The sequence below is a fragment of the Pipra filicauda genome, unplaced genomic scaffold (assembly GCF_003945595.2).
Source record: "Pipra filicauda isolate LSUMZ 115617 unplaced genomic scaffold, ASM394559v2 scaffold24_size8852520_pilon, whole genome shotgun sequence".
Lineage (NCBI taxonomy): Eukaryota > Metazoa > Chordata > Aves > Passeriformes > Pipridae > Pipra > Pipra filicauda.
The window spans coordinates 8,378,127-8,392,603 of record NW_024104365.1 but is presented as its reverse complement, the minus strand read 5'-3'; the positions used below and the strand labels follow the sequence as shown (position 1 = coordinate 8,392,603).

Genomic DNA, 14,477 nt, shown 5'->3' with positions numbered 1-14,477 from the left:
CCAGGCCCTTATCCCAGGTCCCACTCCAGCTCTCCTGGAGTCCATTTAGGCACTGGAAGGGGCTCTCAGGTCTCCCTGGAGCCTTTTCTTCTGCCGGTGAACACCTCCAGCTCTCCCAGCCTGGCTCCAGAGCAGAGGGGCTCCAGCCCTTAGAGCATCTCCGTGGCCTCCTCTGGACTTGCTCCAGCAGTTCCATGTCCTTGTGCTGTTGTTCCCCAGGGCTGGAGGCAGCTCTGCAGGTGGGGTCTCAGCTGAGGGGGCAGAGGGGCAGAATCTCCCCCCTCCCCTGTTGCCCACACTGTGTGATCAGCCCAGCACATGGTAATTTGCAGGTGCCATCACACCCAGCCGGGTTGTGTCCATCTTCCTGGATTCCTTGCCCAGTCCCACAGCAGGAGCCCTCCTTGCCATGCAGGTGAAGGACACAACTCCTGCTCTTCCCAGCTGATTGCTGCCCACATCCCTCTGAATCTTCTCTCCCACCTGAAGCAGGAGGTTGCTGTTCCCAGCTGGTGGTTTGGGACATCTGCAAAACCAGGAGCCTCCTCCTGGATGTGCAGTGGAGGAGCAGGAAGCTGCTCTCCCCATCCAGATCAGTGTGGGCACAGAGGTCCCAAAGAAGCAACCACAGGCATGTGGAGAGGAAGGAGTAGTTGAGGTGGGTGCCAGTGCCAGGCCTGCTGGTGCCTTTGGCTGTTGGAGCCTTTCCCCTGTGCTGGAGGACCCTCCCTCCCCGGCACCCAGAGCAGGCCTGGGTCACAGCTCTTGCCTGGAGTGCTCGCCCAGCGTTGCCAGATGTGCAGAGCCATCCCCTGAGCGAGCGCGGGCTGCTTGGCAGCCCATCCTGGGTCCCTGTAATTGCACTCAAAGTTTGCTGCAATGTTTATTGGTGCATGTTCATTCTTGGCTGCAGTGAATTGCATCAGAAAAGTCACTCTGCTAATTAACAGAAAGGATTTGGCTGCTGGGAGGGTTTGCAGGATAACTGGGGGCATTGTGGAAATTCAGGTATAACTCCCGGTGGCTGGCTCCAAAAATGGCCATGATATCAGGGCTTGGATCAGTGACCTTACTCGTTTTGGTCCACATCTGGCACAAAGCAGGATGTCAATGAGGATTTTTTCCTGCTAATTGGAAATTTCCTCTTTGTGGAGAAGAGGGATGAGGGAGAGAGAGGCAGAGGGGAATGTGCTTTGGAAAAATAGGTTTTATTTGTGCCTTTCACATAGGCTCTGTCTAAACTTGGAGGTCACATTCCCCCTCCTTCCCTGCAGTGCCTCCTTCATCTAGAATCATCTCCTGATGGGTGTGGGCTCGTGGCTTCCTTGAATGGAAAAGGTAACCTTGATTCCTTTTTCTAGCGATTGTAACAAATCCTTTTTTTCTTGCACTGACTTGTGTATTATCATAGAATCCCAGGATGGTTTGAGTGGGAAGGAACCTTAAAGTTCATCCAATTCCACCTCCTGCCATAGGCAGGGACACCTTCCACTAGCCCAGATTGCTCCAAGCCCCGTCCAGCCTGGCCTTGAACAGTTCCAGGGATGGGGCAGCCACAGCTTCTCTGGGAAACCTGTGCCAGGGCCTCACCACCCTCACAGCCAAAAATTCCTTTCCGTATCCCATCTAACCCTTCCCTTTGGTAGTGGGAAGCCATTCCCCCTTGTCCTGTCCCTCCAGGCCCTTGTCCCAAGTCCCTCTCCAGCTCTCCTGGAGCCCCTTTAGGCACTGGAAGGGGCTCTAAGGTCTCCCTGGAGCCTTCTCCAGGTGAACACCCCCAGCTCTCCCAGCCTGGCTCCAGAGCAGAGGGGCTCCAGCCCTCGGAGCATCTTTGCAGGGCAGGGAGCAGCCACAGCTGGGCCGGGGAACTTCAGAGCAGGACATGTGACCCGAGGTGGCAGCAGGGACAGGGACAGGGTGAAGCTGTCCCGGGAGCGGCGCAGCCTGCTGGCAAAGCCTTGAGCAGATCCCAAGAGCCCTGCGGCCTCTTCCCGTGACCAGGGCCGCGCGCTTTCCCCCTGCGATAAAGCCAAGGTGTATTGAAGCCGCACCTCGTCCTTTCTGAGCCGCTCCACGGCTTCCCCGAAGCGGATTGCTGCGGTAGGTGTAAAGGAATTAAGGCGTTGTCAGTGACAACAGGTTTCGGAGCGCACCGGGTGCCGGCACCGCGCGGTCTGCTCTCACCTGTCCGGGGCTGCTCCCACCTTCCTCGTGCTGCTCCCACCCTCCCGGGTTGCCCCCTGTCCCCTCCCAGCCTGCTCCCCCCTACAGGGCTGCTTCCGTCTTCCCGGGCTGCTCCTGCCCTCCCAGGAATGCTCCCACCTTCCCGAGGCTGCTCTCCCACCCTCCAAGGCTGCTCCCGCCCTCCCGGGGCTGTTCTCACTTTCCCGGGGTTTCTCCCACTGTCCCGGAGTTGCTCCCGCCCTCTCGAGCTGTTCCCACCCTGCCGGGTCACTCCCACCTTCCCAGGCTGCTTCCACCTTCCGCGACTGCTCCCGCCCTACCAGGGCTGTTCTCACTTTCCCGGGGCTTCTCCCACTGTCCCGGGGCTGCTCCCATCCTGCCAGGTTACTCCCACCCTCCCGGGTCACTCCCACATTCATAGAATCATAGAATCATAGAATCAGACGGGTTGGAAAGGACCTCTGAGATCATCAAGTCCAATCCTTGATCCACTACCACCATAGTTGCTAGACCATGGCAGTAAGTGCCACATCCAGCCTCAGGCCCTGGCACAGGTTTCCCCAGAGAAACTGTGGCTACCCCTGGATCCCTGGAAGTGTCCAAGGCCAGGCTGGATGGGGCTTGGAGCAACTTGGTCTAGTGGAAGGTGTCCCTGCCCATGGCAGAGGGTTGGAATGAATTGAGCTTTAAGGTCCCTTCCTTAGAATTGTATGATTCTATGGAAAAAGAGCCTGCAGGACCAGAAGGAGCAGTCATTGCACGTTCCCAGGTATTTTATGCAACCCTGTGGTCTAACGTATCTTACACAAACTTGGATGGTCCAAGATGGGTTGCACAAAGATCGGGGGGTTTGTGGTGAAAGCAGTCTCAAAGTGGACCTTCATTTCTCGTTGGAACAAACCGACATTCAGGACAAATTTTGGCCAGAAAAGGCTTTTTTTCATTGGCCCATGACTGTGCTGTCACATCCCCAACCCCTTATATGCAAGTTTGGGGCTGGTGCACCCCGTGGAGAACAGACAGAGAGCAACATTGATCCTCCAGTTCCTGCACTGGTAACTCTGCCTGGTTCTGGAGAGGCACCCTCACCTCTTCATCTTTATACACTTCTTTTCTTTTTGTTAATCTCAAGTCTAAGTCTCTGCTTTGATTAATCCCTCCTTCTTATTGCTCCAGTGAATGCATCTGATCTCTATGTGTTCTACAGGACCATGGGTTGGTTGGTCGCTTGCAGGGCTGGTAGGAGGACACTGGGATTCTGATTTCCAAGAGAAAAGGATATATGGAAACCTTCCCTTGAGGCATCAGAGACAGAAATATGTAGTTTCCTACAGAAGCAGTCACCCAGCCAGCACAGCACTTGAGTGCTGCCTTTTGAACCACAAATCTTGCCAGAATGCCAGTAACATTTTGAGTAACCTCAGCTGATGTTGAAGAGATGGAGATGTCTTTTTTAGAGTTTCCTAAGGATTAAAATTGGCTGGGTCTCTGAACATTGTGAACTAGAGTAGATTGAAGGGGAATAATTTGTGGGTCTATGTGGGTACCAAAGTAACCTGCCTGGTGTTGAACAGATCCAGGGTATCATTTTTTCAGTGCAAGAAAACCAATATTTTATAAACAACAAAACTAAAGAACAACACCAAAACATCATAAAATCCTAGAATACTTTAGGTTCAAAGGTAGTCCAGAAGTTTCTAGTCTGAATCCATGCTCAAAATAGTGCTAATTAGGACAAGTTGTTTAGAGATGCATTCACTGAAACTATGAGTATCTCCAAGGATGCAGATTTCACTCTGTTCTTTGTCCAAACCCGGTATTTTAGGAGATTTTGGCTTTGGTCTCTCAGGGCATGTTTTAATCATTTCCTCATCTCCCAGTCAGGAGGGGACCCTCCATTCAGTATCTTTTGATCTTGTGCTCTCTGCTCATTACAGTTAAGGAATTCACATCCCAGCTGTGGCCATGAGGATCCTTTACCAGCTCCTGGTTGTCCTCTTCCTGGTGCTCCAAGGGGCTGCAGGTAAGGAGTGAGGTAGGTAGAGAGAGTGCATCCCCTTTTGCTCATATTAATAGTAAATGACTCTTCTCTTTCTGCTGGGCAGGTCAGCCCTTCATTCTACGTGATCCTTGTGAGGCCCGAAATGGACACTGCACCCCAGGGATATGTCGTCGTCCATACTACTGGATCGGAAGATGTCGGAATGGATTTTCTTGCTGCAGAAGGTATGTGGAAGCACAGGGATCACTGTGGGAATGACTGATATCCTCCTTGTCTTTTCTCCAGAGCAGCACTTTAGAGGCACAGCTCCTGCCACCATCCTGTCTCACTTCTCCAATACCAAACCTGCTGCACAGAGCATCCTCAGGGGGAATTCACATCCCATGGCAGCCTCTGCTGTGGTGCCATGGGATGGGGAGAACAATAGAAAACCTACGAGTAGGTAACCTGAGACTCTTCTTCACCATGCAGGGGGTGGTGAAGCTGAATACTCCCTAGATTCCCCTTGGAAATCCTTTCTGCTTCTATCCAATGGCTTCCGAAACACCCTGACCCATCGCTCCTGGTGACAGCAGTTCCTGCTGCAATGAAAGTCTGTGACAATCTTCCCTTGAAGTGAAGCAAACATCAGCACAAATGTGAACCAGGCAACACTGTGGAAACTGCTTCTTTCCCCTCCTTTAATAAAATCAGTTCTGGTGGCATTTGTGTGGTTGAACCTCAGGTGTTTTTTGTAGGGAAGGAGGGGATAGTTCATAGAACTGCTCCTGTCATGGGCAGTAACACACAGGTGGGCTGGTGGCTTTTACAGCCAGACAATTCATCCTGCTGCACCATCAGGGAAAAGGTAGGTCATCCCATCCCCTGCTTCCCAATGGCCACATTCCTGGAACAATCCTGTAGTGACCATTGTATCTGTCAGGGATGAAGCCTTGCTTCTCTCTGTGAGGATTTAATGGGTGCTTGTGTTACACATTCCAAGAGTTTCCAGGCTGCTTCTTGAAGGTATTATGACATTTTTAAGTGAGGTGTCAGAGACAGAATGTGTGCTCTCTGTGTCTTTTTCCTCACCCTCATGGCCCAGCAGTGTAGATAAAGCCAAGGTATCTCCAGATGCTTCTTTCAGAGGTCCTGGAGGCATCTGAGAAATATCACTTCTAGGGAACCTTATGCAAGGGAAAAACGGGATCATTTTGGATTACATCAAATCCCTGAGAGCCACACAAACCAAAAAGAAAGGTACAAAGAAGGAAAGAGAAAGAGACTAAGAAACACATTTCCAAAAGTTATGGATGTGCAACATAGTGATTTGGCTGCTGTCTCTTCAGGAGCAGCTGCTGAATGTGCACAGATCAGTGCCCAGTGGAGTACACTACCAAACCTATTGACTTGTTGGGTGGGTTTGGAGAGGTGTTAACATATGTAAAAAGACTCTGAAGGGGAAATGCTGCCTCTGCTACCGACACCGCTCCTGTTATTGCTGTTCTGCAGAATTAGTGCCTGCAGGAGGTGCTGTTGCACATCATCTCCTCATCCAACATTTCTGTGTTACTTCTGTCCTTACTGTTACTTTGTTGTTTTGTTTTTTTTTTTATTTTTTACTAGCAATCTTATTATAAATGTCTGCATTCCAGCTAAAAATCTATAGAACAATTCCAATCCATTGTCTATAAAGGAAGATATTTACCATTAGGACAGTTGAATTTACCTTTAGGACATCTGAGGTTTGGTGAGATCACTCCTGCCATTTGTCTCTAGAAAATATAATTCAGTTTACAGGGATTCTTTGGATTTTAGGAACTTTAGGCTACATGGCCTGTACCAAGGAGCTTTGCTCACATACACACCTGCCAGTCACAGTGTGGTACTTACACCAAGAGACTGGACTCTGCACTGATGCTCCTGTAGCTTTAATTAGGTGTCAAGTCAAAAACAATAAGGAGGGCAGATTTGTTCATACAGATGTTAATCTCATAAATTCTCCCTGTTTACTCAAGATAATAACACGATTAAAGTCTTGAGCTTGATTAAGTACATTTTGTGTACAATTTGAAGTTCATGACTTTGCATGCATTTATTATTGATTCAAATGGTCTCTTCTTATGATGACCAGTGACAGAACCCAAGGGAATGGCCTGAAGTTGTGTCAGGGAAGTTTAGGCTGGATATTAGGAGAAGGTTCTTCCCCCAGAGGGTGGTTGGGCACTGAACAGGCTCCCCAGGGCAGTGGTCACAGCACCAAGGCTTCCAGAGCTCAAGGAGTGTTTGGACAACACTCTCAGGAACAGAGTGGGATTGTTGAGTTGTCCTCTGCAGGACCAGGAGTTGGACTGATGATCCTTGTGGGTCCCTTCCAACTCAGGTTATTCTATGACTTGGGTCAAAACTTTACCTATTAACTATAATGCACCACATGCCTTGCAAATTCACCACTATAAAACACCTAAATACTGGTTTCCTCCTTTTGGTGGACCTACTTTGGCAGTGAAACTGCTGCTAGCAGCTTTTGTAGCTACTCTAGAGGAGTCTGAATTTCTATAATAAACACTCTACAGTGTCATCAAAGCATATCTTGTTCTCCTCTGCATCGACTGTCTTCTGGCTGGAATTTGGATTGGTGCACATGAAAGAGGCTAAGAGGGATGATGTTACTGTGTCACTGAGGAGCAGTTTGAGGTTAACTCAGCCCCCAACCACCAGTGTTACCCAACCCAGCTCTTCTTTGGAGCACGCTAAACCATCTGTCCTTTGGCAGGTTGCTAGGGCTCAGCCTCTTTTTATTCCTGATCTTCCATCCATGCCTGCATACAATGACTTCCAGGTGCCTGGAGGATCATTGCCACGAATGAAGTTTCCTCTGGAGGCAAGGGATGGAACAGCAGACAGGTGTAGTAGCATGTTAAATAGGGGTAACACTACTGAAACACATCCCTAATATTTGCCTGGTTTTTTTCCCAAGAGCAGAGTTTTTACTAGGAGCAGAGTTTGAGATTCTCCTTTTTGCTCCTAATTGCCTCATCTTCTGTGCTAGATACAAACTCCTAAGATGGAGATAAAATCCTCCTTCCTCTCTCATAAGTGATCTTGGCAAAATTGCCCAAACATCTTGATTTAAAAACAGTGAAAGACGTTTCTCCACCTGACACTCTGCAACCTCTTTGTGAGGACACTTCCCTTAATAGTGGATCCCTCCTGCATCAGGCAGAGTAGCTCTTCAGCACTTTTATTACACAAAATTCTGACCCCATCACAGTGTTTCTCCTCCTCCAAAGAGGACTGGGCAACCTGGACCTGAAAAGGGTGAGGGAATGTGACATTATTGGTGAACTCTAACTTGGAGTGAAAGCTTGCCCTGCAGATAGAGAGAAATGTAGCTGGATCATTTTCTGAACTTTGATGAAACAAGGAAAAAGAAGCATGTTATTTAGGGAAAAAGAAACTCTCCATGAAAAGTTTCCCTCTGCACAAAAAAAAAAACCCAAGAAAGTAGATGATCGAGAGAATTACTTACCAACTTAGCACTTGGTACTACTGTGATCCTGGTGTAAAACACTTCTACCAGAAAAAGGCAATGGAGAAAAACACTGAGATTGTGAAGGGCAAAATATTGATATGCCCCTCCCGAGGTATGAAGCTGTCTCTTTTCTGCTCCTATGAATGGGAGCTTCAGGTGGAAAGGGAAAGATTGTCCACTCTAAGAGCTACAAACCAAAATCTTGCTAAGGCCTCCCTCACCCCTGTGAGATTTGGGCAACCAAAGATGCTCCAACCCTCCTCTGCTTCTTCCTTCCCCATGTCCAGCCAGAGGTATTTTTAATGGCACCAATGGGCCTCGTGACCAGGTAGAATTTATATTAAATGGTGTTAAGGATGCTCAGTATTAGAGCCAAGCCTTTGACATTACTTGAACATAGGACCTTGGAGACAGTAAAAATTAATGCTGCACCTTTGTTTCCTTGAGGAATTGGGTTGAGTAACAGTAACAGCTGGCAGGCAAGTTAACCACAAACACTTGGCAAGAGGTGAAGAAACTGCAGCTTTTGCAATTTTATTCCCTCTATTTTCATCTCCATGTCCAGAAGTTCACAGACACACCAGAAATTCGTTGTCTTTTTTTTTCATACTGCAGAAGCAGCCCACTTTTAAAAATAATTAAAGAATAAACAACTATGTCATGGTATGCTTTTAAGGGAAATAATTTGTAGGCATGTTTTCACATGCATGTATATATCTCTGTGCGCACACTTCTGCACACTCCTGGATACCTGTATACTTGGACAGGGCTCTGAGCAGCCTGTTCTAGTTGAGGATGAACCTGCTAATTGCAGAAAGGTTGGGCTAGATGACCTTTGAAAGGTCCCTTCCAATTCCAACTATTCTGTGATTCTACTTCAGAATTTAATATCAAAGAATTGAAAAAATTACATCACTAGTAACTAAACTGATGAATCAGTCAGCAATTAAAATATTTCAGTTTAATTTTGATACTAAATGTTCTGCAAGATATGGTGTAATTTCCAGAGGTCTTGGTCAATTAGAAACACCAGTCGTTTAAATCAGCAAATATATCATTACCAATTATTAAGTACATTATATGTCATATTAGAATACTAAGTGAACAATATTTGTTGACTGAAGTGAGGTGTAAAGTAAAATATGATCTAAAAAACTATTTCATGTCTTAGAATCATGGAATGGCCTGGGACTTTAAAGCTCATGTTGTTCCAACCCCCTGCCATGGGCAGGGACACCTTCCACTAGCCCAGGTTGCTCCAAGCCCCGTCGAACCTGGCCTTGGACACTTCCAGGGATGGGGCAGCCACAGCTTCTCTGGGAAACCTGTGCCAGGGCCTCACCACCCTCACAGAGAAAAATTTGTTCCTAATATCTCACTTGGTGAAACCCCACCTGCAGAGTTGCCTCCCTCTGGGGTCCCCAGCACAAGAAGGACATGGAGCTGTTGGAGCGAGTCCAGAGGAGGTCACCAAGGTAATCAGAGGGATGGAGCAGATCTGCTGTGAGGAAAGGTTGAGGGAATTGGGATTGTCCAGCAGGAGAAGAGGAGGTTTTGGTGTGACCTTGTGGGGAATTTCGGCTGGACCGAGCCCCTGAGGTGGAGTGAGAGGGTGGTTGAGAATGAAGGCCCTGGTCCTGACAACGTACTGATGCATCCTGAGAGAGCAGAGGAGCAGCAGGAGAAGAGCTGTCCCACGGGAACAGGGAACACTGTCTCATAAGAACGAGGACTTGTTTTGAACAGAGTGACTGAGAAAAATATAAACATCAAAGGAATACAGGGACAGGTGCACAGAAATGTTGTGAGAAGGTAGGACTGAGAAAGTCCAGCTAAAATCTACCTATTAGCTGTGAGAATTGTAGTTTGTGTATTTGAGCTGACCTATCTGTGTGATATACATGTACCAAAAGAGCTGTATTTAAGAGGCTGTAAATTGCAGCTCGTGGCTGCTGCTGCTTCCTTATTCTTTCCAATAAACCTTCTTGCTGAATATTACATGTCGTAGTCCGTCCCAGCAACAACATGACCTAATTTCAGCCTTTCAGTATCTGAAGGGAGCCTGAAGAAAGATGGGGAGAGACTACAAGGGCCTGGAGTGACAGGACAAGGGGGAATGGATTCAATCGGAAAGAGAGTTGGTTTAGATTAGATATTAGGAAAACATTCTTCACTGTGAGGGTGGTGAGGCCCTGGCACAGGCTGCCCAGAGAAGCTGTGTCTGCCCCATCCCTGGAAGTGTCCAAGGCCAGGTTGGACGGGACTTGGAGCAACCTGGGATAGTGGAAGGTGTCCCTGGCCATGTCAGGGGGTTGGAACAAGATGGTCTTCCAAGCCAACCCATTCTGTGATTCTCTGATTCTGTACTTATGGAACAGAGAATAAACTAACTGGGAGGGAAGAGGAACATGCAAGTGCTTCGCATTGCAATGGATTATGTTGCTCCTAAGCAGGGACAGTTCAACGTGTGTCCCAAGATGTTTGACACATACCGTGGTGGGTTAACGTGTCTTACACAAACCAGAGTGTCACAAGGAGTGTTGCATGAATAACCTGGGATTTTCCAGAAACAAATTTCGATAGGTTGAGAGAGAAACCCTGTTTTATCGTCAGGAAGTGAAAAGCAGCTTGTTTCTGGTTGGGTTAGATGCCACCAAAAAAACCTGTAAGTTTTTGATTGGTTCAATGTATAGCTGAGAAGAGAAAGCAGTTTTCAGTGCCTTTTGGAAACATCTTATAAAAGAGGATCTCAGCCCCACAGCCAAAATCCTCTGGAAGGAAGGGACCAAGAGCAAGTCTTTTTTGGCTTCTGGGCTCACCTGATACCTGGTAACATCTCAGTTCTTTTTAACTTTTTTTGTCAATGTAAACTTTTGTCTTTCCCGCAACAATCCAACCCCAAAATAAAACCCCCAACCTCTGCATTCCTAACTTTAATTTCTATGTTAATGAAAATGGTAAATATAAGTTTTCTGATATTTGGACAGGTTAAATAAGTAGTTCAAATATGTACTAATATCTAGATTACTTTGATAAAAATATTCTGATTACTAATTCATAGGGAAAACATATGGCTTGGTGGGTTCCTTTAGCGAGGTCTGTGGTCCAGAGAAATTGGTGGCCTCTTCAATGGAAATCTATCTATCTCTATATATCTCTTTCTCCATTAAATATACATAATATTTGAATATTAAAGATATTTATATTCTATAATATATAATATATATTATATGTTTAATCTAGGCCTATGTTGGGAACTTTATTTTATTTTTATTAACTTTATCTCCTTGTTTTTCCTGATATTTTCATTATATAGACATTTTCAATATATAGACATTCGTGTAAATTTCTAATTTGTGTAAACTTTCTAATGAATTTTGAAACAGTCTGGGGCCACCTTCTATAAATTCTGTTTGCAGAAATATGACATTTCAGCACAATCTCAATTCCCTTCCATACTGAAGAGAACATAATTTGTGACAGATGAGATCATTCCCTAATGCCAAGATATACAACATTAACAGCCACTTCTTTATCCATCAGTCCCTTCTTGGCCATCTTATCCTTGTTTGCTGATAATGCTTTAAACTATTAACCCTTTCAATGAAAGCATCACATGATTTCTTTTCAAATTTTATTTATCAAATGGGAACTGATTTGGTTGTACATTTCCATTCTGGAGTTGCTGCCTGTAGACCAAGACCAAAGATTGTGACAAAAATTATTTATTTCAGCTGTTATTTCTTGACAAATTTTGACATTACAATATGAACTATTTTTCTCTGAACTTTACAACTTTGCCTGTATAATCACCTCATTTTGCCTACTGTTGCTTATCTACTAGATAAAACATTTAACTAAAAATAAATTTATGATTACAACCCTGGAAGTGTTCAAGGTCAGGTTGGTTGGGTTTGGAAAAACCTGGTCTAGTGGAAGGTGTCCCTGCCCATGGCAGGGTGTTGGAATGAGGTGATCTTTAAGGTCCCTTCCAACCCAAACCATTCTGGGGTTTTATGATTCTTTTCTAGCTAAGGTCTGTTTTCAAAATGTGAAAGAATTGTGAGCAATTGTGTTGCCCCACACAGTAATCATGATGTCATATGGGTCTTACTGGTTATTTTTGAATGCTTGAATGAAAAGATCACATAGTTGCTATTTTTATTGACACATTATTTGTGCAGTTCAGGAGATTGCAGATCCCAGGGACTGTCTGTCAAACATCTTTCTTGGTCCTTTTCCCTACACAGGGGGAATCCACAGTCATGAAGATTTTTTATCTGCTCTTTTCTCTCCTCTTCTTGACACTCCAGGTTTCTCCAGGTAAGATGGGAAAGAGATGCAAGAAAGGAGTATTTGTGCACCTGAAGTAAAATTCCCAAGCACATTTTAACAATTTCCGTTTAAAATTACTAGAATCCAACTTGGAATTAATCAAACAACTCAGTGCTGAAAACTTTTTCAAAGGCGGAGAAATTATAACTTCTGAAGAAAAGTGATTTTTCACTTCTAAGTGTCTTCCTAAAATGATTGTGTGAAGTGCTCTGGTGTTAGGACACCTGAGATGGTGCCTGTGGTGGCCATGATCTTTAGAAAGCAGATGAAAATGAGGCCTGGCCAACTATTTCTGGAAGGAGCCATTAATAAAACCTCTGGGTGACCCTTTCCCACAAGGTCCTGACAGTGAGTCAGGAAGTCTGTCTCATTCTCCACCTGGACTTTAGGGCCATCCACTTAGATGTAGTGTGAGCTGAGGATCCCACCTCTGGAAGGTGTAGACCTGCTTTGTAACCTCACCTCTCACATGGCCTTCCAAAATGACCAAATCTGGGCTTCTTTAAGGCAACTCGGTGGCAAAGGCAGCTCAGGGGATGGGAAACCCTTCAGCTGCATTGCCCTGCCCTGCAGAGCCAGAGGACAGGAAATGTTTTGTTAATGTTACAGGTTTGTCTTCACCCCGGAGGGAAATGTTTCTCTGTAGAAAAGGGACCTGTCACTGGGGAAGATGCCCCACCCATCTGGTTAAAGTTGGAAGTTGCTTTGGGTTCCGCTCCTGCTGTAAATGGTGAGTTTCATGTTCACCAAGGCTCATCTGAAGTATGAGCAGGCAAATATTATTTCTGTGTCCCAAATCTCAAGGTGTTACTGAGAATTTAAATTAAATATAAAGGAAAAAAAGAGCTCTTATGCCATGAGGACAGTCAAGTGTTACACATTGACTCAAGTGTTGCACGTTGTCCAAGAAGCTTTTGGACAAAGCTCTCAGGCACATGTTGGGATTATTGGGGTGTCCTGTGGAGGGCCTGGAGTTGGACTTGAGGATCCTTGTGGGTCTCTTCCAGCTTAGGATGTTCTATGACTCAAGTAGGTCAAGCTCCACAGTGCTCTTTCTCCTGAGATATGCACCATGCTCTGCTCCAGCAAGAAGGAAAAAATACCATCAGAGAGGTCAACCTTGTGTTGTCTCAGCTCTGTTTGGTCCCTTTCCATCTCCTGTGCCAGAGCAAAATATCAGGGTTTGGTATTTCCAGAACTGGGTTGCTGTGCTGTGACCACAGGTGCCTGAGTGCCTTTAAGGGTATGCAAAAAGAGCACAACACTGTTGTAAAAAGAAATTATCATGTGAAAAATAGCCTTCTATTTTCACTCAGGAACGAAGGCATTCACCCCAATATCAATTCCCTTCTTTTCCTGAACCAATAGGGAAATATTTCTTACTCACTGGTGTGAGTGCACAGGGCTGTCCCAGCATGACTACACATGATACTATATGTTTTGGAAAACACTTATACTCAAGAGGAAAATACACTTGGATTGAGAGTAAATGGGGAGGAACTATAAACAGAAAGAAAATTGGAATATTTTTTTTTCTTTGTGCAGGCCGTGGGATGTACAACGCTTCAGTGAACCAAACATTGAAGAGCAATGAAAATTTCTTCTAAATCCAGGAATTTACTTGGAATCTTCTTACTGCTAAAACCACTGGATCCTGCTGCAAAGCCTCACATACCTTTCGCTTCCAATGAAAAAAGCTTTATGATATAGAGTAAATCCAAATGTATTCTGCATTGCTCCCCCTCCTAAATAAATTGTTGTTGCTTTGCATTGATATCACTGAAACAAGGGTGTCTGCTGCATGGGCTGAGGTCATGATCCCACCTGGGTTTGACACAGAAACCCCAGAGGGCAACAATTTACAGTGCCTACAGCTCCTTAATTGGACCTCTTCTGAGTCATGTAGGTATCCAGGGCTAGACAGACATGGACTGAAGACTTTAACCCACAGTGTCAAGAGTTAGGTTGGCTGGAAGAACGCAGCTTCCCTTTTTGGGAAGAACATCTGAACCCTTTTGGGTTCAGATGCCAAAATCCTTTTTTTCTTACTGTGCAGAAACCTTTTCTTGGGAAACATAAATAGTTGAAACCCCTCACTCCCCACCCTGGAGGCCCTGGGGCTCCTCCTCCTTGTGCTCCAGCACACTGAAACACTCCTTCCTGGGGGTTGTGCTGCTCCATGTCCCATCCCACCACATGGCAGGGAGGGACTCCCTTGTCCTCAAGAGAACTTGAGATGATCCCATGGGCAACCTCAATGAGATCTTTGTGGACCTCACAGAGAAACAGGTTTCCCAGGGTGGCTGTCCAGCTCCCCAGCAAGGGAATATCACAAAGAGGTCCCATGGATCAGAAGGGCTGCCCTGCAGGGTGTGATCAGGGGGTCTTCTCCTCTCCAACCCCCTGGACACAACCTGAGGTTAGAGTGGCTGCTCTCTGCCA

At 46.1% G+C, this 14,477-nt stretch overlaps 1 protein-coding gene and 1 long non-coding RNA gene across 2 annotated transcripts; one reads left to right on the top strand and one right to left on the bottom strand.

Annotated features, from left to right (window-relative positions):
* Positions 1-1,222: 1,222 nt before the first annotated feature.
* LOC120323377 lies at positions 1,223-2,520 on the bottom strand. The gene is made up of 3 exons (XR_005563756.1): positions 2,462-2,520; positions 2,052-2,095; positions 1,223-1,324 (listed from the first exon to the last, which is right to left on the bottom strand). It is a non-coding gene; the product is annotated as an uncharacterized LOC120323377 (long non-coding RNA).
* A 9,445-nt stretch (positions 2,521-11,965) lies between these two features.
* Positions 11,966-13,727, top strand: LOC113998873 (antimicrobial peptide THP2). The gene is made up of 3 exons (XM_027741947.2): positions 11,966-12,023; positions 12,645-12,765; positions 13,581-13,727. Exons 1-3 carry the CDS (start codon positions 11,966-11,968, stop codon positions 13,627-13,629), a joined length of 228 nt encoding a protein of 75 aa, XP_027597748.1. The 3' UTR covers positions 13,630-13,727.
* Positions 13,728-14,477: the final 750 nt, after the last annotated feature.